The 25059-nt window shown below is 34.6% G+C and overlaps 1 protein-coding gene across 2 annotated transcripts in view; it reads right to left on the reverse strand.

Annotated features, from left to right (window-relative positions):
* The window catches only part of nars1 (asparaginyl-tRNA synthetase 1), a 41765-nt gene that overhangs the window by 3600 nt on the left and 13106 nt on the right, over positions 1 to 25059 (reverse strand). For both annotated transcript variants that reach the window (XM_028802528.2, XM_028802527.2), the window contains exons 3-14: positions 20731 to 20796; positions 19144 to 19236; positions 18972 to 19061; positions 16648 to 16726; positions 15405 to 15475; positions 15106 to 15192; positions 11380 to 11601; positions 10730 to 10929; positions 7428 to 7563; positions 4992 to 5105; positions 3758 to 3889; positions 2532 to 2663 (exon numbers count right to left, since the gene is read on the reverse strand). In XM_028802528.2, the coding sequence (XP_028658361.1) occupies positions 2532 to 2663; positions 3758 to 3889; positions 4992 to 5105; positions 7428 to 7563; positions 10730 to 10929; positions 11380 to 11601; positions 15106 to 15192; positions 15405 to 15475; positions 16648 to 16726; positions 18972 to 19061; positions 19144 to 19236; positions 20731 to 20796 (1422 nt within the window). The remainder of the gene's footprint in view (positions 1 to 2531; positions 2664 to 3757; positions 3890 to 4991; positions 5106 to 7427; positions 7564 to 10729; positions 10930 to 11379; positions 11602 to 15105; positions 15193 to 15404; positions 15476 to 16647; positions 16727 to 18971; positions 19062 to 19143; positions 19237 to 20730; positions 20797 to 25059) is intronic.

A 25059-nucleotide genomic window follows, 5' to 3' on the forward strand; every position in this document is an offset into this window, starting at 1 on the left:
ACATGCAAAAGAATAAGAAATCAGGAAGGGGGCAAATAGTTTTTATACATACATACATACATACATACATACATACATACATACTTTTTAAATACCATGCTTATATTAAGTTAAAAAGTGTACTAAAAAAATAAGTCTCTCATACATCACTCGTAAAAAAAAAAAAAAAAAAAAAAAGTGTGGGTGCTTTTCATCAATCAACATTCAAAAAAGCACCCACACTTTTATTTACTTATTTTTTTTTATGAGTGATGTATGAGAGACTTATTTTTTACTTTTTAGTACACTTTTTAACTTAATATAAGCGTTGTTTTTAAAAAGTATTTTTTTATACATATTATTTTCAACTTTTTAGTCTTGGGTTTGTTTTAGTATAATTTTGTAATCAATATTTTAACGCTTCCTTTGACATTTATATGCACACATCTTTATACAAGATGCAGTTACTAGCGCTATCTATTGGTGAAATCTTGAACTATTCTTCATATGAAAATTTCATTTCTTAATTAACAAGGATTAACTGATCAATTAGTGAAACTGATTATTGATTCATGTATTGTCATCAGAAGTGAGTAAGTGTGCAAAATTTCAAGTCATTTGGACAATAGGAAGTGGGTTAAATATTGATTACAAGATTTGTACCAGACAACAACCGGGTGAAGTTAATGTAAGCGTGGTAATAATAATAATAAAAAAAAATATAATAATAAAAATCAAAGTGACTCTGGTATAAATTGAGTTTGCAAATATACAATCCCTAAATGTATTAAAATATATTTTACTGACATCTAATGCAACACATTTGTAAAAGATTGAGGAGTGATGATTTATGCACTGAAAAAACAACCTTTAGACAGTTTCTACAGTATAGGGATTTTTTTGTAGGTTACCAAGCAAATGTACTGTAATTACTAAAGAAACCACGTAACACATGCACAAATTTATAAACTTTTACAACTGTAGTTGGGCATCAGGTAAACCCTTGACCATTTTTATTTGGTGCAGTCACTTTGCTTTATAAAACAAAATAATTCCATATAAAACCATAACTGAAGGAAAAGTGTATTAAAGTTTTAGCTGGTAGTAAAAGACGAATCTTCTAAAATGCTATTGCCTTTTCTCTCCCAAATGTAACTTTTGTTTTTTCTGTTTACCTTCTTTGCTGCTTAAATGATCTTTTTATGAAGTCTCAATACATTACTTCTCAGATGAAGTTTAATTAACATTTCTGTCAATAATCCACTTTATTTTTACATCCTACACACCTCAATCTTACTATCCATTACTCCCACTATTACTGTAATAATGCTTGATGGCATTATTACAAACAATAAATACACCAATTTATTTTTGAAACACTTAAGATAATAATATTAATTAATTTAGTAACAAGTGAATTTACAAAACATGCTTATGGCATGCCAGCAGTCATTTACTTACACCAAATGTGTAAAATGGATTGAAATTCATAGTAGAAAGTCCTTTTGTCTTTATAATTAATATATGTGGATATCCCACAAAGGACACATTTATTTAGCCATTTCTCAACTTGCTTCCATTTTACATTCTGCTGCAATGTTAAAATATTATATACCTTAACTATATTTTTGTATTTTATTTAATGGATGTACCTTTTCATAAAGTAATACTATAACACAAAAAACGTGTTATGTTCTTATGTCTATATAAAGAATACAAAAGAAAAATTGATTTATGGGCAATGATGTTAAAGTCTCAGTGTCATCATTGTGCAAGCAGTCATTTATAGCAGAAGGGGCCTTCAAGCTTTTCAAATTCTGATTATTATGAATGCGTTGAGGGTAGTGTGCATATTTTTCATTTTAAAGCAGAACTGATCTTATTTCAATTTTGTTTTCTGTATTGAAGAGCACCAAGTCCTAGAGAAATAGCAAGTGTCACATTTTTTTTTCCTTTTTACTGTTTGTCAGGGGGTGGGATATGTCCCAGTTAACTTTCTAAATGGCCCTTTGTCCATGTGTCAGACAAACACATGTAACCATTGAGGCACAAGCAGTCATAGGAATACAGATAAAAGCATTATTTTTTTGGGAATTCGCCATCAAAATATGCTGTATGCTTCTAAATGTGGCCTTCATTTAAACAAAAGCTTTCAGGCTCGACATTCTGAAGCAGTAAGTTATTATATTCCTTTACGTTATATTATCGATTTATCACCAATTAACTGCTTTTGAGGCTCTTTTTAAAAAATGTACACATCTGCCTTTGGGTCAGGAAAAGATTTCCTATCTTAAGATTTTTTGGCTTTATGAGAAAATTTAATTCAAAAGCTTATAACATTTAGTGTTATAGATTTTTTTCTACATAAGAAATCATTATAAAATGCACTAAACAATCAAGTAAAAACAACTAATAAATACAATAGTATGTTCCAAAAACAACAAAAAATCAGCAATTAAGGCCCACCAAACAAAGACAGGGCTAGAGAATGGCATAGAATTTTAATCTCTGTACGTATAATGACTAAGTTTCTTAGCTTTATCAATTCTTACCTGATCTGTATACCAGTAGTAAGGTGTGGAGTCAATACCTTCCCTTTTATAGCCTTCCAACAATTCTTCGCTATCCCAAATACGCATTGACCCACCAACAATCTCTCCAACATTAGGCATCAAAACATCAACCTACAAAAATATATTAAATAGACTTTAACATATCTGATATCCTAAACGAAAAACAGATTGCAGCTATTGAAAAATCAGCCAGATATTACGCCATAATAGTGCTATTTGCCACTGGATGACTTGCAATAAAAATATGAAAATGGACATATTTGGTAACTTTAAGCTTTCCCCCTTTGCCCCATAGCATCCACTGTAAAGTGCCAATACGGGCAAGATATATATATTTTTAAATTTACAAATAACTCTTACTTTTACAACACAACTTTGAGCGGCAAATGTATTTATACCATGTTCATGAAGAAATAAATTTGACTTGAAAAATACCAAACTTCTTCTTTAACACTATACTTTTTCATTATATGTAATATTTAGCAGACCAGTGTCAAGAAACGCTACTGAGGTTTATACCAATGGCAAGACATTTTTAATGCCTCAATATAGCTGTAACTGCTCCTTTTGTCTTTAGCCAAGTGAGAAGTTTTGTCTTTTCAGTAATTCCAATGTGGGGGTTTGTTGATGTTATAATATTTGTTTATTATTTATTTATTGAGCTTCTGTATATAAAAAGCTAAATTTCCCACTTGGTATAAATGGAATGCTATATATCTGTCCTGTTTTTATTGTAGATAAATAGGTATCTTTGGCCAGAGTATGTTAGAACTTTGTATTTTCTATATATCTTGCTGAAAATAATAACTCCCATTAGGCAAGCTTGATGTTATAGTGCTTAGCACAGCTCTCACATAAATTCAAATATCCTGGTTTCAAATCTGAACTCTAGTAATTATTTGTCTGGAGCACTCTCCTTGTTGTTCTCTAGGTACTCTGGTTTATGCTCCACATTCCCAAAGACATGACTGTTAGACTGTTTAATGATCCTCAGTTGGCCATATGCAAGTGTGGGCCTATGGGAACAGTGACTAACTAGGACCCTATCCATGGCTCGTTCCTTCATTGCAGTAGGTGCTGCCAGGATGGGCTTCAGCTCCGTGATACTGATTTGTTAACAAATTCTATAAAGTGGTCTTTATTGTTCTTTCTCTCTTGAAAATCTTTTTCAGCATATGACCAAAATGAATGAACTTTCTACTAACCGACTCTGTCAGACGACGATCTTCAGGACATCGCTGCATGTAAAATGACTTGATTTCTGCTGGAAAGCGACACAATAATATAGTCTCATTGATTGCGTCTGTCATAAGTCTCTCTGGTGCCTCAGGAATATCCTAAATGAAATAATAAATACATTTAAAAATGCATCAAATTGAGCTTTTGTAATGAAGTAAGTCATGTAAACAATATCAATGTCATTGATTTGGGCTCTACTACATCAAGCATTTATTTCTTTTTTTTATTTGCCATGCTGGCCAGGATTAGTTTTAAAACTCTAACTACAACTTTTTTTGACTGATTTTTTTCAACTTTTGTTATATACCAGGATCATGTAAGAAGCAGTTCATGTCTGGATATATAAGATGTTATAAATAATATAGATAATTTGTTCATACACAGTTTAAGCCTAAAAATACAGACCCCGTTTTCATCAACTGCTGTTTCAACAATGTGCAAACAAAACCAATGCTGATATTGAGTAAACCCATAACAAAACTATTACAAATACCAGGATTCAACTAGCAGTTTAATAATAGGGCCATGTTAGATGGAAGACTGAAGTTAAAGATGACTATAAGCATGAAAATGCTGCAGAGCAATGTACTAGATATAACAGAGCACTTTTGTTTCCAAAAACCATTAGAAAAATATCTAAATGTCAAAAATCAATAAATAAATAAATGAATTTAAAAAAGGGTGAGCCCCTTATTACAAACATTGTCATGAACAAAACTGTAAAGACAAGTTTAAACTTGACAAAAGCTAAAACGTACAGTTAAAAACACTGCCGTATCTCATTATGGCTCCATGCTGAGACAATTTAATAGTTAAAATAAAGCCAAGTCTATCACACACACGTTTTGCAATGACTGGCTGTATTCAACAGGTTGCTCAATGCACTAAACTGATCTATTCTGAAGACTGTATTGTGGAAATCTGTTAAATACACAAACATCTGTATTTACCTGGAGACAATATGTACCACCACAAATCATACTGTAAATCTCAACCTGTGCACAAACTAAGATTAAATGAAATTACACAAAAGTGTGTTGTGGGTATTGGAAAGTCTAAAGAGAACAGTTTTCATGCAACCAATGTGAACTTGACATTATAACATATAGACCCATTAATAGCTCATAAACTAACAAAAATGAATGATCTGCAAAGTGTTAAAGAATAAAACAAATAATAACATTTTAAAAATATTCCCACCTCTCCAAATTCATAATATGTGCCATCCTCTTTTTTAACATCATGTTCCTTTAGCCAGGCAATGGCATCGGAGTAGTTCATTCTTTTAAAAGGGCGTTTTGGTGGCTTAAAATCCTGGAAGAAACAACATGGCAGAAGTGATCAACTTTCTTTTAAATTTCTATTTTAAAATATAGATGATAAAAATGAAGAAAATGATATCTTAAATATATGCTTGGGAAAGTGAGGTCTTTTCTGTTTGGAAAGGATCCACCCACAACTATTGCAAACCTCAACAATAGAAAAAAAAGACATGAGATAATAATAAAAAAAAATATTCTATAAAATAAATGATTTCTAAACATGCCTGTATTCATGAACCATTATAGTTAATCAGTCAGTCATTTGCGCTAAAATCCAACTTAATCCAAGACAGGGTTACGTAGCCTGGAGTCTATCCTGGCAGCAAGGAGTATAAGGCATAAAATAGCCTTGGGTACGGCATCAGTCTGTTGTAGGGCCCACTCAAACAAACTCACAATTAACTCAAATTGGGGCCAATTTGGAATCGGCAATCAACCTAACCTGCACATCTTCAGGGATAAGGGATGATTGATTGTGAGTATCCAGAGGAAAATGCACACAGACACAGTGTGCAGTTTCCACATGGGCAATATTTGGGCATAGCATTCATAAACAGATTTCTCAGTGTATATTATAATATTTTTTACTTAACCAGAAAGTCACATCCGACTCCATTAGATTACCATTAATATCACATAATAATAATAATAATAATACTACATTGTGTTGTCCATTAACCAGTACTATTTTAAACAAGAAAATTTAACTATGCATCTGAAGTTCTCAATTGCATTCAAATTCTTGTGTTTATTTTTAATAAAATTACTCCTCTAGACCCATGGATCAGTGTTTGGTAACTGCTTAAAAATTTCAATGTAGTTAACTCTGCACTTCCAGAACATTTTCTACTTAGCGTGGATTTACAATAATCCCTTTTCAAGCTTACACTCCAACCTGGATTTTACCTAATATGAACACTGTACCCAGCTTTGAAGATCTACTGTAGTTAAACTACTGTATTTAATTAACAAATTAAGCAGAAACACGAAGCTGCACAGCAGAGGAAATAATTATTTCTTTACAGCTTATCACACAGCCTCTTCAGTGTCAGATACAAAACCTATCCACACTCCTACTGTACCAGAGAATCCTGTTTGGATGATGATGATGACATAAATGAGAGTGCCCCTACAGCTGCTTGCATGCTCCAATTTACACTGACATTAAAAGCTATGTTCTGTTTTTTTCCCACTTCGAATGTTTTGATCTCCAATGCCTATTATGAGCTGCATGTGGTTGTTTGTGGGCTGGCATTAGGCTTGTGACAAAAAACAAAAAATTCAGGGAACATGTACCCACTACAAAATGCCAAGTGTTAATTGTAAAAAATTCTGTCTCTTACATACAGTATTCATTTCTTTAAATCGTACTAATTAAAGAAAAGTTCACTAGATAGAAAGAGCATTTAAACCTAAAACTATTATACTAATCTCAATGTTGTGGTCATTAATTACTGACCGTTCAGATATTAATATTGCCATATAAATGAAGATGGGTGGTTTTTAGTGTGGTTTAAGATTGTTTGCATTACTGACCGGACTAACCATATTGCTTTAACTATAAGTTTTTGTTTATTGTAACACTTCTCTTCCAATGCATATTTTTGGAATTTAGGAAAAAAAAATTATTTTTTGTGTAAAATCCATCTTAGACTTTTCAAAGTACAAAATTCAGTATGTGTAACAGAAAAAAACAGTACTGTATGGATTTCCCTTCCACTTAATCCTTTTTAATGTCTTTATGATTTAAACAGGACTCCTCACATGACCTAATTTAACCTCCCATTCATTATTCTGCTAAGCTCAGTTATCCAATTCACAGTTGTAGGGTGTTAACGGCAAAGAATGAACTAAGGGATGCAAGTAAAAGGAAAAAAAATATTGAGCAATAAACAAAATAACAAAGGGATTAGAAGCTGATTCAGTAGTAGTACTTCTGTAGTGCGAGGAAGTTGACGTCAACATTTAAATTAGTACTGATCGTTTTATATGGATTAGCATCCCATCTAGGGAGGGCTCCAGTGCTGTACCCATCACTGTATTGATTGACTCTTGCTCTTTTATAATGGAAGACACGGTTTTAAACAGATCCCAGCATCTTCACTACGGCTATGGCTCTGGTTAACATACGATATAAAGAATAAGATGAAAGGATACATTTCTTTACACTGGTTGAACAACATAATCTGTAAAGGTAACTACTGTCAGTAGAAGAAACTTGGTATTAAGTAGGTAGGCTTAAGTAAAATAAATAGTAACAAGAACTTTACTAAATGTGCAAGCACATGAAAAAATTCAAAAGGTGTTAACATACAGGGTTGATATCATACAACAAGCTAGCTGCTGAAGACTTTAACACTCTCTCCACTACATCACAGACAAGGTCTTCTAAACGGTCCAAAAGATCTTCAAATGAGATGAAAGGGCATTCAGCTTCAATGTGAGTATATCTGGATAAAAATATAAAGGCATGTTTATTGACAACAGATTCCTCTTTTAAGTAGTAGCAACAAATGACCAAGATGCTATTCTAGTTAAAAAAAAAATACAAAAACAAACAAGTAAAACAGATCTTTTAAGATGTAATATATATAACCAAATCATTAAACTAGTCTTATGCCGTGAGTACATGTATGTGATACAATTATTAAACATACAACTGGAGATGCCTGTACAGCTTTGTTAAACTTAAAAACTGTTTTGCTACAAAGTACAGTAAAAGAGTTACAGGCTTCTTAAATTCTGGTGATGTGCTCCTTGATAATCCTGTGCACAGTAACACAATATTATAAAATCTGATAAAATATAAAAATATATTAAGAAAATGTGAGCAACTTTTTTTTTTTTTAGAAAGCAGACATTTAAAAAGCTCTGATCCATGAATTATTATCCAGCATAAATTCAATCAAATTATTGCAAGCATAGACATTAAACTAGCAACACCATTTGTTTCACTTTTAATTCTCATTGGCTGGTATAAATAAGGCTGCATGTTTCTTTTCCAAATGGTAACAGGATGATATTCTGCATGTTCTTACTAAAGACACATTCAAGACACCCACTTTGTGATCAATTCCAATACCTCTTCTTTTAATAGTTATCAATTAATTGCTTGATGTTCTTCTTTTATAGACCCTTAAGCTACCAATCATGCCTATTGTGTTCTATTTTATTCACATTTCTCCAAATCCATTTTACATTTTGGTGTTTCTGTATAGCTGCAAAATTTTACATAGCACTGCTATTAGCTCTCATATTATGTCAGTTTTCATGACTTTTTCAGTGGATTTCTGTACACCTGTTACCAAACTGAATCTTATTGTACAAACAACTGTTTTTTCATGGTTTTCTTGTGTTGACTGATTTCTTTACACTAGACAAGAAACTTTATGATGTTTGAAAAGGTTTCTTTTATAAATTAAGTTAGTATGTTTCTTCTTTTAACTTCTGCATTAGCAGTACTGTATTTTGAGAATCAATGTGTATGTGAGCACCCCTTTTTCTTTCTAAAATTTTTACTTTATGATGAACACATACAGGTGCAAATGTTTATTTCTTACTCTGATATATAAACCTTATTACTGCTTGGTAGCCAGGTAAGAAAACATTTAACTAAAACCTAGAAATCTTAATATTCAGAACAAACAAAGATGGAGAAAAGTAGCAGCACTAAATCTTTTCTGTATATTAAAAGGTTACAATTGTTTAGTAAGAGGTAAAATCTATACAATTTCTAATTTCTGGTAACTAAGAATCTAATTAAATAATAAAAGTAATTAAAACAATCAGGATTCTACTTAATACTTCAGTCATAATAAACACTGACAGCCCCAGCAGATCGGTTGATCCCCTGGAAAAAGAAAAACAACCACTGTCCTAAAACATAAAAAAAGACAGCAACTACTATCAGTGGTGTAATGTGACTTCACTATCTTTCCGGTTTTGAGGGGTTTATTTAATATGCTTTAAAACCTGAGTTTCGTAAAATTTTACAAGTTATTTGTGTGGTCACTTTGTTACTCTTAACTTTTTGCAGGTTTAGTAACATTTCTGCCACTACAAAAACACATGAATGTAAATATGCTTGCTAAAATATATATCTGTTATACAGTAGAGCATTTAGAAATAGTTTCATACTGTTTTGTTTGGAGGTTTGTGTTGATGGAATTAGGGTCGAGGGGCTGTTTTGTTCAATTGGCATCACAGCAAAGCAGAAGGGAGACAAAGCAAAAAACAAAGTACAGTGGAACCTCGAGATACGATCACCTCTGTATACGAGAAATTCAAAATACGAGGAAAGTATGAGCGAAAAATTCAGATCTAAATACGAGCATTGGCTCGCATAACGAGCCACGAGCCGGGCTGTGGGTATAGCTCGCGGCTTAGCAAGGGGGCGTGGTAGCAGTTGCGAGCCGCGATCTGCGGTGTCTGCGTTTCTCACTTAAGTGCACAGGTGGGAAACTGCCCACATCCATGATTGTTCCTGTGGCTGATGGGCTGCAGCTGCCATGTACTCCCCGCATATATAGAGAAGCGCAAGCCGGTTAAGGGGGAGAAAAAGTAAAAGAAAAGAGAGAGAGAGAGAGAGAGAGAGAGAGAGAGAGAGAGAGAGAGAGAGAGAGAGAGAGAGAGAGCGCGAGCGAGCGCGCACACAAGCACAAGCACAAGCAAGCAGGCAGGCGGGCGGGCGAGTGAGTGCAGGCTCGCGTGTAGCTGAACAGTGAGCTGAACAGGCGAGCCAAACAGCTGAAGCAGGACGGTGTAGAGAAGGTCAGCTGCATTAAGAGTGTCTCGCCTGTTGCAGAGCCCGCAGGTGAGACGCTAACAGAGAAGAAGCACCGGGGATTGTCATCTGTTTTTTAAAGACGGCATCCTTTTGACGTTTTAAATTCGTGTTAAAGGATTGTTATTCTTGTGTATTTTAAACCTCCACTTCACAACTGTTTTAAGGATTATTTATTTAAAGATTTATTGAATGCTCTACTGCACTTTGGACACCTGTTTTGATTCTTTTAATAATCAGTTATATTATTTACCAGTGTTATTTATTAAAGGTAGACTACAGTATATATAATTTATCAGTGTTATTTGTTAGGAAAATTGATTTTTATGTTAATATATTTGGGGTGCAGAACGGATTAACTGGATTTCCATTATTTTCAATGGGGAAGTTTGTTCTAGATACGAGAAATTCACTATACAAGCTCAGTGCTGGAACGAATTAAACTCGTATCTAGAGGTTCCACTGTAGCTCTCTTTATATCTGTAACTGTACTTTAATAATGGAAGAGTGTGCAATGTGAAGCACCTTATGAATGGAGTTATTCCACTGATAAAGTGGAAAAACAAGCTCACATTCAGTTTAAAGCACCATGAATTACATCAGATTATTCCTTGTCCAATTTGTTCCAGGAAAAAATTCCCCTCTCCTACACTGAACCTATTTACTTACTGTTAAACAACCAGAAATCTATGTCAAAACCTTTTTTTTTTTTTTTTTTTTTTAAATTAACTACAGCAATCCATCCAAAACTCCTTATCTAATAATTTGCCAGAAAGAAATATGAGAGGTTTTGTGATTCCTCACACAAAGAAAATTTTGGATAGTTGTCATACTCTGAGAGATGTCTGCGGGTCCGGGACAGTTCTGCTCGGTAGGACTGGGCGATGCAGAATGTATCACCTAGTGATGGAATACAAGTTTCCAGATAGAGCTGGGAAGACTGTGTTAGGTATGCTTGTTCTCCAAAGTAGTTCAGACTGAAGAGCGTAGACCCACCTTCTACCTGGGTTTGGACAAGTGTTGGTGGAGTCATCTTAAAAAGACAGAAAGAGAGAGAGGCTATGATGTAAAACAGAATTCTGTTTTTTTTGTTAAATCGATTTTAAAAAAGTTATTGATGTATTAAGGGACATGATATCTGAAACACATAATAATATTACCAGTTGCTTTGTGCTTAATAACAAAATAATTATCTGCAACCTTTTGCTTTTAATTGGAACAATAATCTATGAACATGAAGAAGACAAAAATTAAGGTTTCTTTAAGAGGTAATAATTCAAAATAGCTTTCATACATCAAGATAAAAAATAAAACACAACTCACTCTTAAGTATTGTTAAAATAACAGATTAAGCAGAAGAGCTCTAAAGTGATGTACAATAAAACACTTTGTATTTGTTACTGTCTATAAATAATTAACTTTAGAGGTGCAGGTTATTATCCATCATATTAAAGCACATTAAGGGAAAAAGAAAGTTATTTACTTCATAGTATCCCCGACTGAAAAAGTGATCTCTAAAGCACTGCATTACATAAGATCGAACTTTTAGGATTTTTGAAGCATTCTCTCCACGGATCAACATGTGCCGGTTGTTCAGCTGTACATCCACATCAGACTCTTCATTGATCAAGTTATCAGCACCCCCTGCTGGTGCTAAGCCAATTAGTTCCCAGTAATCACAGTGAAGTTCATGGCCTCCAGGAGCCTATACAAATAAACACAAGATTTTCAGAAAATCTTTGGAGTTATAACACAGATTTTAATTGTGTATCTTTTTATTCTCTTCATTTAAAATTCACTTGGTTATCACATTGAACTTTTATTTGAAGCATAATTTTTTAGAAGTGGGCATACATTGTGCAAGTTACTAACATAAATACATACAAGTTCAGGAAATCTTTTGACTTGTAATGCAAACTTGTAATCGTCTTACATATTTATTTACTCTCCTCATTTGATTTAAGCTGGTTACTGTATTGATTTTCACTTTTCAGTATCATTTTTAGTAATAGGCATACATAATGTAAGTAATAATTTATCACATACTACACACTACATGTATTTCCAACGGCTGTTAAATATTTTTCTTATTCATAAGATAGCACCTTCTTCCATGATTTCTATGGACCAAGTACACAAACATGAGGACTGTTAGTACATTTTGAGCTAAGAAATTGAACTATCTGCAGCAGTAAGCTGAGACAACAATTTGTAGATAATATTTGGTTACTACAGTGAGGCAACTGCTATCTGCGTTTTCAACTACTGAAATTGACAGTAGCAGCCCTTTAGGCTTTTATAGATTAAAAGCACAATGTCCCATTTCATATTGTTTATCTGTAACTTTCATCTAACATTAAGCTAATGTTCAGCAATTTCACTGGAATATTTATTTCACCCACCCTGGCAATCTGCTAAAGGTTTTACATGTACTTGGGGGCTTTGCCCCCTACTCGCGTTGCTTGCCCACCCCCCCAGGCGCACTACGCTCCAGCCACTTTGCATCTCTTTGGGCGGCTGAACGCACGCTGAGGAAGTGCGGTCTGATCAGCATGTTCTGCTTGTCGCACTGTGCGTCGATCATTTAAAAGCATGTACAGCAGCTGTCTTTTTATCTCACTGCCTTCTCGCGGGAAGTCAAATTGTCTTCCAAGAAGATCACGTATCTTCACCTTCCAAGATTTTTTTTATAACAGATTTTTTATATATATATATATATATATATTCACTATGGAAGAATGTGTCCTAGTTTTCTGACTAGTCAAAATACTGGACCAACAAAAAAAAACTACATTAAGCCCATAAATTGCAAATAAAGTTTCATGCAAATGCTTGGACACACTTGAAAAAATTACGTAGTCTGTTAACATTTGATGCAAAACAGAATAGTAATATAACAGCAAACAAACTAAAATAGAATTTTTATACAAAAATAATTGTACAATTATGACTTATCCAATTAACTAAACAAAATTGTGTAAAAGGGAGCAAATGTGGAGTTTTTAAAAGTTGGGGCACCCTATTAAGTCAGCACTTGGTAACGCCCCCTCCTTTAGCAAAAATCTTAGCTTATGCTGTTTTTTGTTGACAGCTAGGAGTCTTAGAATTGTTGCTTTGGAACTTTTTCCTCACTTGTCCATACAGATCACTTGTTGTAGAAGTCCTCCTTTTTCAGCTTCAGTTTCCTGAATGTCCAACATTCTCCTCGAAGGTTTGCGGATACTTGATGGAATTTAGTCTTCCCTGTACTTGCACAATCTTTTCTGTGCCACACAATCCCAAAGCATAGATCTGAACTTAACAGTAGGCAAGTGGGGTTTTTTTCAAATGCTGGCCCTTTTTTCTGCAAATCTTTCATGGTTATGGCAAAACAGCTCGATATTAACTTCATCTGTCCAGAACACTTGGCTGCAAAATGTCTTTTTATGCTGTCTTTTGTGATGAGATCATAGGTAATGTTTCCATCTCATGACTCTTCCACTAAATCCATGTCCATATACATAATGTTTGCACAGTAGGGCAGTGCTCCACCATTACTAACCACTCCTTTCTCAGCTAAACCTGCTTGCAGGCCCCTTGCAGTCATAGGGGGATTTTCTTTGCCTTACTGCACAGTATACCAGCTGTCCTATCTGTCAGTTTTCTTGGTCTTCCAGATCTTGTCTTTACCTCCACAGTTTCGTTTAACTGGCATTTCTTAATAGCATTTCAGACAATGCAAATTATTAGTTGGACATACATTTTTACAGTCTTCCCCTTCTTTGTAGGTATCAGTTACTTTAATTTTCGGATTTGGGTTGCACAATGTTTGAAGAGTCAAAAGAATTTATTAGACACTGGAACGGTAATCAGCTGACAATTCCTACTGACAATCTTTCACCCAACTAACACCTTATGAGCGAACTCTGACCAAACTAATGGCCTAATGAGTTTTAAGGCCTTAAAACTGAATGGGTGCACAGACTTTTGCAAACACTATACATGCTCATATTGTTTTCCAAATTTATAGTTCATCTGATAAATCATAATTATATATTAACATTTTCATATAAATGCCATTGTTTAATTAGTTTGTTGCCAAAGTTGTATAATTTTTTCCTTCAAATGCCAACAAAATACATAATTTGGCCAGGGGTGTCAACTTTTGCATAGAGCTGTATATATCAAATATGAACATGAAGAATATTCTCTTATGTCCATTCATTTAACAAAACAGGCACACAACAGAAAAACATGTCAAAATATAAATAAAACAAAGAACTTCCAAGTACTTTGAAGATTCAAGTTGCAAATAAGGTACAGTTTAAGCTTTTTAATTTACTAACATCTCCAGGTTTAACTAATCCATCATAAAGCTAGTGTTTATCTAAAAGCATATCAGACAAAGTCTACAACATTCCAAACAAAATTCCACTGGTCTGTGTGAAATATTAACAGATATTATAAAGTAAAAAAAGGAAATGGAAATCACCCAAAAATAAAATATTAACAAAGTAAAGGATATGCAATTTGCAAACCTATGTGAAAATGAATATCTTGAATACACACTACTGATCTACACATTATTATTATATTTTGTTTTTTGTATTGTAATCTTGTAATACATAAATGTTTTCATGATTTGCATGGCCAAATGTTTTTGTTGCAAACAAATGCAAGGATCGGGATGGCAATTATTTTAATTGGAAGAGCAAGAATAGTTAGTGGATATTTCAATTAGATTAACTGCTTCCCTTGTATATATAAAAACATTCAGACTGGTGAACATGTTATAAGTATAATTCTTCAGTTATTATGGATGAGAAAACTAACTACATATAAAAATAATCGCTAGTGACTTTAATTCAAATTCGATCCCTAGTGGCTTCTATTTTTCATGGTTGTCTGTTCTGCTCTTGTACTGATAATTTCCAAATATAAAATGTCGGCTCTTAGTTGGCTTCTATGAATGTGTAAATGTGATTGTGCCATTCATAACATATGGTTTCCGATTTGTGTCTTTTGCTGTCAGGATTGCCCTGTAGCAGAAAAACCAGACACAGAAGATGGATGGATGGATGGATGGATGTTCTCATATATCTTCAGAGTTAATTTATGGCATGTTTTAAGTAAAACTCATCCCTTCTGAAATGGTTTATTCAGCACAGATTCAACTTCACTGAAAATACTTTAACAAAATGTTACCAATTTGCTCATCTTCTGCAGTTACCTGTTTTCCATCTGGCACAAGTTTTAACATTCCATAAAGTGCAATGCTGCTCTCGGGACTCAGAAGTAAGGCATTATAACACTGGCACTAGAAGAACACAAAAAAAATCACATTGAAAAGAAATGTGGCTGTCATTTTTAATTATTTCTTTTTATGTGCAAGTATGCAACACAGGACTACATCTTACCATCACAGTTTTATTCTTTGTGCACAATTTCTCAAAAAGTAAGGACTAAAGTCTCTTTCTTGTCTGAAAAAACTATTCAAAAATTTCAACTCAAAGTAAAATCTGAAATTACCAGGGCATCCGATAGAACACACTGTAGGAAGCCAGTACCATCTCGAAGAACTATAAACATGAGATTCTTCCCTATAAAGGGGGAAAAAAAAACAGAGTTACAAAGAAATCCACCCAAATAACTTATCTTTTCTAGCAAAAATATTCTCCTATTCCATACAGGTGCTAAACAAGAATACATTAAGAGATTAGAAAATACAGGGGGTCCTCGGGTTACAACGTCTCGACATTCCTCGTTTCAAGTTTACAACACTCACTCCCATAAAAACGTAAAAAAATTGAGACATGAGTGTTTCAGCTTACGCCGTTAGTCGTACTTACAGACTATGTGGGCGAACTAGTTTGGTTGCGCGAAGCGGAAGAATGCGCAGTAATGCAGCGTATGAGTGAGGGAGTTGGCGAACTAGTTTGCTTGAACGCAGAGGAAGTGTTCTGTTTGTGTTGCTTTGTTTGGTGACTTTTTTGGCCATTATCATGGCTCCTAAAAGAATGTCAGAGTCTTCGGATGGTGGCACTTCAAAGAAGAGGAAAGCCATCACGATGGAAGTGAAATTAGACATTGTAAAGAGATCAGAAGGAATAAAGGTAAGGAATTTTTTTTTAATCCTCATTTTTTGTTATTTTTTCTGTTATAGTGTACAGTACTGAATATTTGTATAATTTTCCTTCTTCTGTGGCTTAGTTGTGTTTGTATGTTCTAGATTATGATTTTGCAAATGTGTTAGGATAGGTAAGTGACTTAGCTAGGGTGTGTTTCGACTTACACCAAAATTCGGGTTATATCACTGTTGTAGGAACAGAACTGTGTCGTAACCCGAGGATCCCCTGTACACTCTTTAAACTATTTTTCCAGACAATGTATGCAATCTGCACTTTTTGCGATTGATGCACTATGAATTGAAGGATGAAAACAAACAAGTTAAAAAAAAAAAACAGTAAATTAGTATTTTTAGTTTTTGTATTATTTACTTCTGACTAGGGCTGAAATAGCTGAATGTTTAAAGTAATGGCTTTGGTCTTTTATTTCCTCTCTAAAAATGTAATGAAAAAATACAGAAAAGAATCTAAAAACCTTAACTTAAAGAATAAATATTAATTAATAAGGACGCCATTTTTATAAAGAAAACTATGGAAGCACAGTCATGGTGTACCAGAAAAAAGACAGGAAAACAGTCCCAAAAAATGAAAAGGTAATATTGTAAATGAAACAATAATTATTAAATCGGTAATGAATAATTTCTTGCCTTGTCTTCGCAAACGATGCACCCAGCCAAACACCTTGACTCTCTGCCCCCGAAATCCCTCTAAACACCGAATCTTTGCCTAAAAATAACAGATTAATTATTGATGAGAAAGGGATGAACACTCTGTTTTTGTAATAGTGGTACAACTTTAATTCCATCAGACTAATCCTCAAATGATGAAGCTATAAATAAAAAAAGGCTGCAAAAGATTTGAATTGTTTTCTTTATCATTTTGTAAGTAGTTTTCAGAAGGGACTTGTGAAAACCTGTATACAATAAAGGCTTGAATAACATAAAACAGGCTGTTTATTTATGCATTTTTGTTTAAGGCTGACTTAATGTACTAGTGTTAGAAAAAGATAAAGGGATAAAACCATAAAAATCAGTTTTAGAACTTTAACAAGTTTCAAAATGTAAACCACAACAACAGCTAAGCTCAGCCCATGTTCTGTTCTTTTGTTTGAGCTTAAGTATTTAATCAAGATAAAGATGCATATATTGTAATTTATATTAAATAAAAAAAAAACATAGTAAGTTAAGGATGCTAATCAGACCCTCAAATCTGCAATGACAAAATTCAGCTGTATAAATCAGTTTTAATAGTGTAGTCAAACACAACTCCAGCTTTATCATTGCATTTTCTGAGTACACAGAGTTTCTGAGTACACTATATGCACCTAAAATCTGGAATAGCTTGCCAATAGGAATTCGCCAGGCTAATACAGTGGAGCACTTTAAAAAACTGCTAAAAACACATTACTTTAACATGGCTTTCTCATAGCTTCATTTTAGTTTAATCCTGATACTATGTATATGCATTTAATTATTAATATCATTCATGGTGGCTCCGAAATCCTCGCTAACCCCTACTTTCTCTGCTGTTCTTTTTCCGGTTTTCTGTGGTGGTGATCTACGCCACCACCACCCAATCAAAGCACCGTGATGTCCCTACATTGATGGATTAAAGGCCAGAAGTCCATAAGACCGTCATCATCAAGTTCTTCCATGTGAACCCTGAATACCATGAAGAGTGATTGAGGTCATTTTTGTTAGGTAGAATGCCTAGAGGGGGCTGGGCGGTCTTGTGGCCTCAGAACCCCTGCAGATTTTTTTTTTCTCCAGCCATCTGGAGTTTTTTTTTTCTGTCCTCCCTGCCCATCGGACCTTACTTATATTCTAGGTTAATTAGTATTGCCTAAATTTATTTTCTTATAAATTTAGTCTTTTTTTCTCTTTCTTCATCCTGTAAAGCTACATCATTTGAATGAAAATGTGATTATATATACAGTATATATATATATATATATATATATATACAGTATATATATATATATATATATATATATATATATATATATATATATATATAGTGTTGTTGCTATCATCATCGGACTTATTGCTCACAACAATCAGGTAGGTTAGAGAGTTTGACTACTGGCACTGTAGTGCAAGGACAGTAATCACTCCCTTAATGTCCCAGAAAACAAGAAGCTGATCATAAACTTCAGAAATCAGGAGACGGAGATCAGTTCCATCATCTACACTGAAGAGATGACCCTAACTATGCACAATACATCTCTAAAGGCGGCCTCGCCAATGCTTTTACTTCTCCTGACGTCTCAGGAAAGCCCAGATGTCTTAATGTACGCTCACCCGGTTTTATAAGGGTACAGTAAAGTCTATACTATCTGAATACATAACATCCTGGCATAATACCTGCACAGATCAGGAATGGAAAGCACCGCATTGGGTGGTTAAGTTGGTACAAAATTTTACTGGTACACAGATGCCTTCTATCGAAGACATACATAAAACACACACTACTTTAGAAAGGCAAAATGAATTATTAATGACTTCACTTTTCTACATTTCTTTCTCCTATGTTCTGACAAACCGTATATGAACATAAGCACTTGTTCCAATAGATTAATTATTCTCAGGTCTTAAGACTACTTAACCCTCACTCACACTAACAACTGTACCAATGTACCTACAATTTACCTCTTCATTGAGTTTATAAGCCGTTCTAGATTGATTTTAGATTGGTTTTACAGAGTCTTTTTTATTTCCCAATATTGACATTAAGAAATAATTTTCTCTTTCCTAAATAAAAACTGAATAGTTAAATCCTCAGCCAGTAACATAATGAATGCTTGTAATCTACATTAGTTTCAAGCTCTGGGTTCTAAATGAAATTGCTTGTCCACCATATTTACACATAGCAATGGTGTAACCAAAAACCCATAAGTAAATGAATGATTTGCGGCTTATCTTCTTTCTTAAATATTACTCATGTTAATTAATCCAACATACATAAGACTTACAGTTTTTGGTTCTGGAAGACTTGGGTCATTCTCGATCGTAATCTTCTTGGCTTCCTCCAAGTTCTTCTCTCTGCGAACAGCATCTTCCGCCTGTAGAGAGTAATGTGCGATTTATTATCTTCAGTCATAATAATAAACATTAAAACAACACTACTTACAAGTTGTCACTAACCTCTCTTTTTTCTTTGGCTTCATTTTTCATTTGCTCCCTTTGCCATAACTTTTTAACATTCTTCATCTGTGATTTTGAAATAACAGCCCACCTCTGATGAAATAAACAGACAAAAAAATTTAAGACAATCTGCTTTATTACAAATATTGAATTTTTTTTCAATAAACATGTTAAAACATTTTAAATGATACATATTCATGGGTTTTATATGGTATTTTTACTTATATAAAGACTATTGACATTTATCATATCAAATAGCGGCATTTCCATACCGAGTGAACTGTGTAATTTCCGACCCAAAACTGTGTTCTTCCTGTCCAAGCAGCAGCTAAAAATATTGAATTAAATTTTCTTAACAGAACAAAGGAAATATTTTAAAAGCCAAGTTTTATAATTTATCATCACAGAGCGTAAAAGCACCTTCATACAATACCGTATACTGTTTTAAATGTTGTACAGATTCTGTACGGCATGTTGTTTTTGTCCAATTGCACTAGTTAAAAGCTGAGGGAAGACAAGGCAATGTAGTCACCTGAACGTCACCACACAAATCTAAATGTTTTTCCAATCTTTAATTATGCTTTGAGTAGTGAGAAAAGCACTATATAAATGTAAAGAATTATTATTATATTATTATTATGCAGTTTGATGATGAGGTGCCCACAGTGGGCGCCTCATCTTTTTGTTCTTAGCAGACAGAAGGGGAATCCAGCATGGTCTTCTACCTACACTGCTTGTGTGAAAGCTACATGCTTTTCTTGTGTCTGTAACGGTTTTCTCTGTTTATTAAAAGGTTTTTTCCCACATCCCAAAAACACATACATCACAATAAAATAAACTTACAGAAAAATATATTTGTTCATGACCATTTGAGATCCATCATTTTAAGCTCATAAGAAAAGAAACATATCCAGTCTTGAATTCCTTGATGGTATTAAAAATAAATGGACCTACTGTTGTACAGGATTAATAGTTTGTGTTAGGGATAGTCCGTGCATATTTTCCACACTTCTGGACTATAGACTTTGCTATTAGAATTTTCCTGTCAAACTGATCTAATACATAACATGCTCCAACTCTGAGTAACTTGCCGAAGCTTTCTTTCAAAACTAAAATAAATAATTGAAAACGGGAGTGGGCATCAAAGGTTACAGTGATAAAATGAGAAAGGGCACAGGAAAGCCATGTCACGGAGGGGAAGAAAGAGCAATTATTAGAAAAAACACAAATTTTGACCCCTTATAACACAATAACATATCAGGCATGTTTGTGAGTTTGCACGAGACTGTATTTATGCCTTATGTTTACTGTAATGCTACCTGAATAGGCCCCGACTGAACTCTGAATTTGATAAAGTGGGTTTGCAAATATTATCTGAGTAATCAAGGTATTTACCTCGGAGAAAAACAATTCAGGTCTTCATACAACAGAGTGGAGTCTGATGATCTTTTCACTAGTTTTGGTTATTGAGGCAAAAGTAATTTATACCAATTTATACTAAGATATACCAAATTATATGAATTCCAATAATTTTTAAGTGATTACAACAGTAATGTAGGTGATCTAGAAGTCTACATCACTACTTACCTCATCCTCTTTATCTGAGTCCACATAAACTGTAGGGAATGGTTCCTTTCCAGCAAAGAGCAGTGCCTGCAATGGAATTACATTTCAGTAAAAAGGAAAATGCATGACATTTCCAAAAAAGCAGTTTACAGAAGTTACAGAATAGAACATTACAATATATTACATTGAAAATCAGTGATATCGTAGTCTTGACTATATTTTTTTTTTAGTCTTCTATCCTACACTACTGTTTATTAGTTCACATGTCTGACTTGCTCCTACAAATTAAGATGAGAATTTAAGATTACCGCTCCAGTTTATAAGTACATCTTCAATATTCTGTAAATTTCTCTGTTCTTATATAAAGTTCCCTTCACACAATCATTGGCACTCCTTGTAAAGTTAGGTAAAAGGAGTTATTAAAAACCAAAAAAAAGAAAGAGAAAAATCACTTTTGGTGAATTACTTTAACTGTGCACTAAAAAAAAAAAAAGAAACATCCAATCTTTAACTAAAGTTAATTTATTCAGAGAAAATATAATTGCTTATCAAGAAATATTTTTTAATAAAGCCGCACATCCCACAATTATTGGCACACCTCCATTCAGTACTTTGTACAACCTTCCCTTTGCCAATAAAACAGCACTGAGCCCATTCCTGTAAAATCTTGAAAAGCTGGAGAATATACAGCAAAGAATCTCAGCCCACTCCTCTTTACAGAATCCCTCTAGGGGCCTCATGTATAAAATGCCTTGTGTAGAATTCACGCTAAAACATCCCGTACAAACAAAAATCTACATGTGCATATGCACAAAAAAAAATCAGATGCATAAAACTGTGTGTAAGCAAAGTTGTACGCACTTTTCCTTTATAAATCCCAAACAACATGAACTTTAGTACACATGCATGAGCCTACTGTCCCACCCCGACTCTTTCCACAATTATGCCTATTTGAATATGCAAATGAATATAAATAACCCGTTCCACTCAGTGTTTTGTTAAAAGACAGTGCAAAATGCAGGTTCTGCTCAGGCAAAGAAAAACTTAATTATTTGGTGGCTTAAGCAGTAGGATGAGCAACAAAAGGAAATTGATGGAGTGACACAGCGTGGCGGAGGCACTCAAAAGTTCAAGATCAGAAAGTAGCACAATGCCCGAAATAAAAAGGAAGTGGTCAGTTATCAAAGTAGAAGTGAAAAAGCGAGTCGCAGCTGACCATCTGAGTGTTAACACCAGGGGCTTCATGTATAAATGGTGCGTACGCACAAAATGTTGCGTAAGCCCGTTTCCACACTCAAATCGCAATGTATAAAACCTAAACTTGGCATAAAGCCACGCACATTTTCACGGTAGCTCAAACCCTGGCATACGCAAGTTCTCCGCTCGGCTTTGCAAACTGGCGGCACCCAACATCAAAGCAGTGCTACTGTTCCAGTGTGGTTTCCCTTTCTTTTTCAGATCCACATCCCTGACGTGGCTTTATAAATACACTGAAATTAATCGCATATTGTTTATCAGTTTAAGGCATCTGATTGTAATAACCTGTAACAATATAATGGTCCACGGAACCATTTGGAACGTATTCCAAATACCATAGCTGTTTAGCGTTATTACTCTCACTGCACCACTTGGAGCAGCTGATCGGAAAGAGAATTATCGGTATACAGCATCAAGCACACGCTGCCTCAGCCATGCTGCCTATTTGAACTGCTCTCATCCGACAAACGCTTCAGAGCCTTTCCTGTACGGACCTTGCGGTTCAGAAACATCCCAAGAACTATAAACGCACTCAGTCAATCCATCAAGTGCTCCTTATAGAACTGTTTGTACTTACAAGTACAATTACGTCACTGTAAACTTGCGATAGTTATAATATTACACAACCTGTGCCACTTTATAAAGCACGTATTTACATATGATGATGATATCATTTTTAAGATGAAATGCAGCAAAATATGTTTATTTCATTATACAGATAAAATGTTAACGTCATTTAAATAATCTATATTGTTAATACTTAAACATGTGAGGACACGGTGTCGCAGCGCTAACGACGAGCTAGCACCCCGATTATTCCTGCCTCGCACTGTATTCTTGATGGGGCTGGCATTACACTGCGGAAAGACAGATGGATAGAAAAATTAAACATGTACTACGAAGATATTTCAATGTTCCTTAAAAGTTTTGAAGAATCGGTGTTCTAAGCTTACAGATGACTTAACATCTATTACAGAGCCGATTGTGTGGCGATTGGTTACTTGGAGAAAGAAAAGGAAGGACAGGAAGTGGGGGTTAGTACGTTTGAAAGAGACAGTAAGCTGCAATAAATTGTTTCATCGAAGGTCGCACACGGCGCAGCAAGCATCTTGCGGGAGGCAGGAACAATCTGTGGATAAGGAGCCTGCTCGTCACTATCACTGCGCCACCGTGTTCCCATGTTTAATAACATGCTTTAACTCTTATCATCATGAAAATTATATCACATATACATCTCAGTATTTTAATTATTCAGAGAGCTGTAATATCACGAATGTAATGGATTCTGTGTCCTGTTGGAGGAAGAGAGAGCCCGTTTAAGAAGAACGTAGTGATTCACACACATAGAGCACATAAAAGATCAAATACAAAACAAAGCATTTAACGTGCTACTTTAGTTACGATGGGATTTGAGAAACTAGTAAATTTAACGATTTAAAGATGAAGTTTATGATGTTCTACTTTAATGACAAAATAAACTACGTGATTAAAGTGGAAATTTCGAGATTAAAGTTGACATTTCCAGCTTTTTTCCCCACTGTGTGCCTATTTTTTTTTCTCTGTACTCTAATAAGCTTTCATATGACACTCTGACAGTACGCTACGATTCGCCTTTTCACGGCGACTTTGATATCTGACTGCTTCTTTTTTATTTCGGGCATTGTGCAACTTTGTGAACTTGAACTTTCGAGTTTCTCCGACACTCTATGTCACTCGATCAACTTCCTTTTGTTGATTATATCACTGTTTAAACCAACAAATAGTACTTTTTCCTTGCCTCCACTTGGTATTCGCTGAAATTCTTCTATTCTCCCCTTGCTTTTACCATTGTCTTTTCACAGAACGCTGAGCTTAAGGGTTATTTATATTGATTTGCATATTCAAAGAGCCGTAATTCTGGGAGGAGTTGGGGCGGGGCAGCAGGTGCGTGCACGTGTGTTACTTTTCACTCTGATCGGGATTTATGTAGCGGAAGAACATGGAAGTTGCCGTTTGCACAGATTTATGCGTGAGCACATTTCTGCTTTTGTCCGTACGCCATGTTATAGTGTGAATTCTACGCACGGCATTATACATGAGGCCCCAGGTGAGGAAGCAGCAGAATTCTGGGGCTCACAACATTTCAGCTGCGATTATTGGCGAGACACTTGTATATCTTGCCACAACATTAATAAAGTGGAAATGCTTTCTTTTTATATAAGCAAATTCATTCTCTGAAGGCATCTTTATAGCAAGGAGGATGCAGTCGACTACTCCAGTTACATTAGGAAAACCAGATGTTACTGCAAATTGCACTTTGATGTTTGTCCATTCTACCACAGTATAATGAAATCTTATATATCTAGATGATGAGCAGGTAATACCTTCCCATATGGCTGGCTCACGCTGAAAAGTTCCCAAGGCTAAAAACTCTAGAGTAGACAGAACTTGTAAAAGAACATGTACAGCATAATTCCTCAATATCTGCCTTTGTAAAGTCGTCCCCAGTTCAGCACACAGCTCCAAGAGGAGAGCTCTTGGAAATCTAAATCAACATAGAAGCCAGTTATCATCAGGGGACAAGAAGTTGGTATGATCCATAAATACATGCTGTCTTCTAAATCTTCAATTTGCAATGTCTTCTAACAATGCTAAAGCAGGCAAGGTAGTTTGAATAATTTGGTCATTCCATGCACCATTATATTGTTACAGATTGATTACAATCAAGTGCTTTACATTTGAAAGTAATATTTTATTAATGGATACTAATATAAAAAAAAGAAAGGGAAACCACACAGAAATAGTAGCAGTGCTTTGACGCTGGGTGCCACCCTTGTACAAAATTGAGCAGAAACATGCCTATGCATCGATAGAGGCTGCTGTGAAAATGCGGATGGTTTTACGTCAAGTTTAGTTTTTACACATCTCGATGCGAGCATGGAAATGAGTGTATACAACATTTTTGTGCATATGCACCATTTATACATGAGACCCCAGATCATTCAGAGTCCTAGGTCCATTCTTGTGCCCTCTCCTCTTCAGCTCACCCAGGTTTTCAATCAGATTTAGGTCCAGGGACTGAAACAGCCAAGGTGAAATCTTCATTTTGTGTTC

The sequence above is a fragment of the Erpetoichthys calabaricus genome, chromosome 5 (assembly GCF_900747795.2).
Source record: "Erpetoichthys calabaricus chromosome 5, fErpCal1.3, whole genome shotgun sequence".
NCBI lineage: Eukaryota > Metazoa > Chordata > Cladistia > Polypteriformes > Polypteridae > Erpetoichthys > Erpetoichthys calabaricus.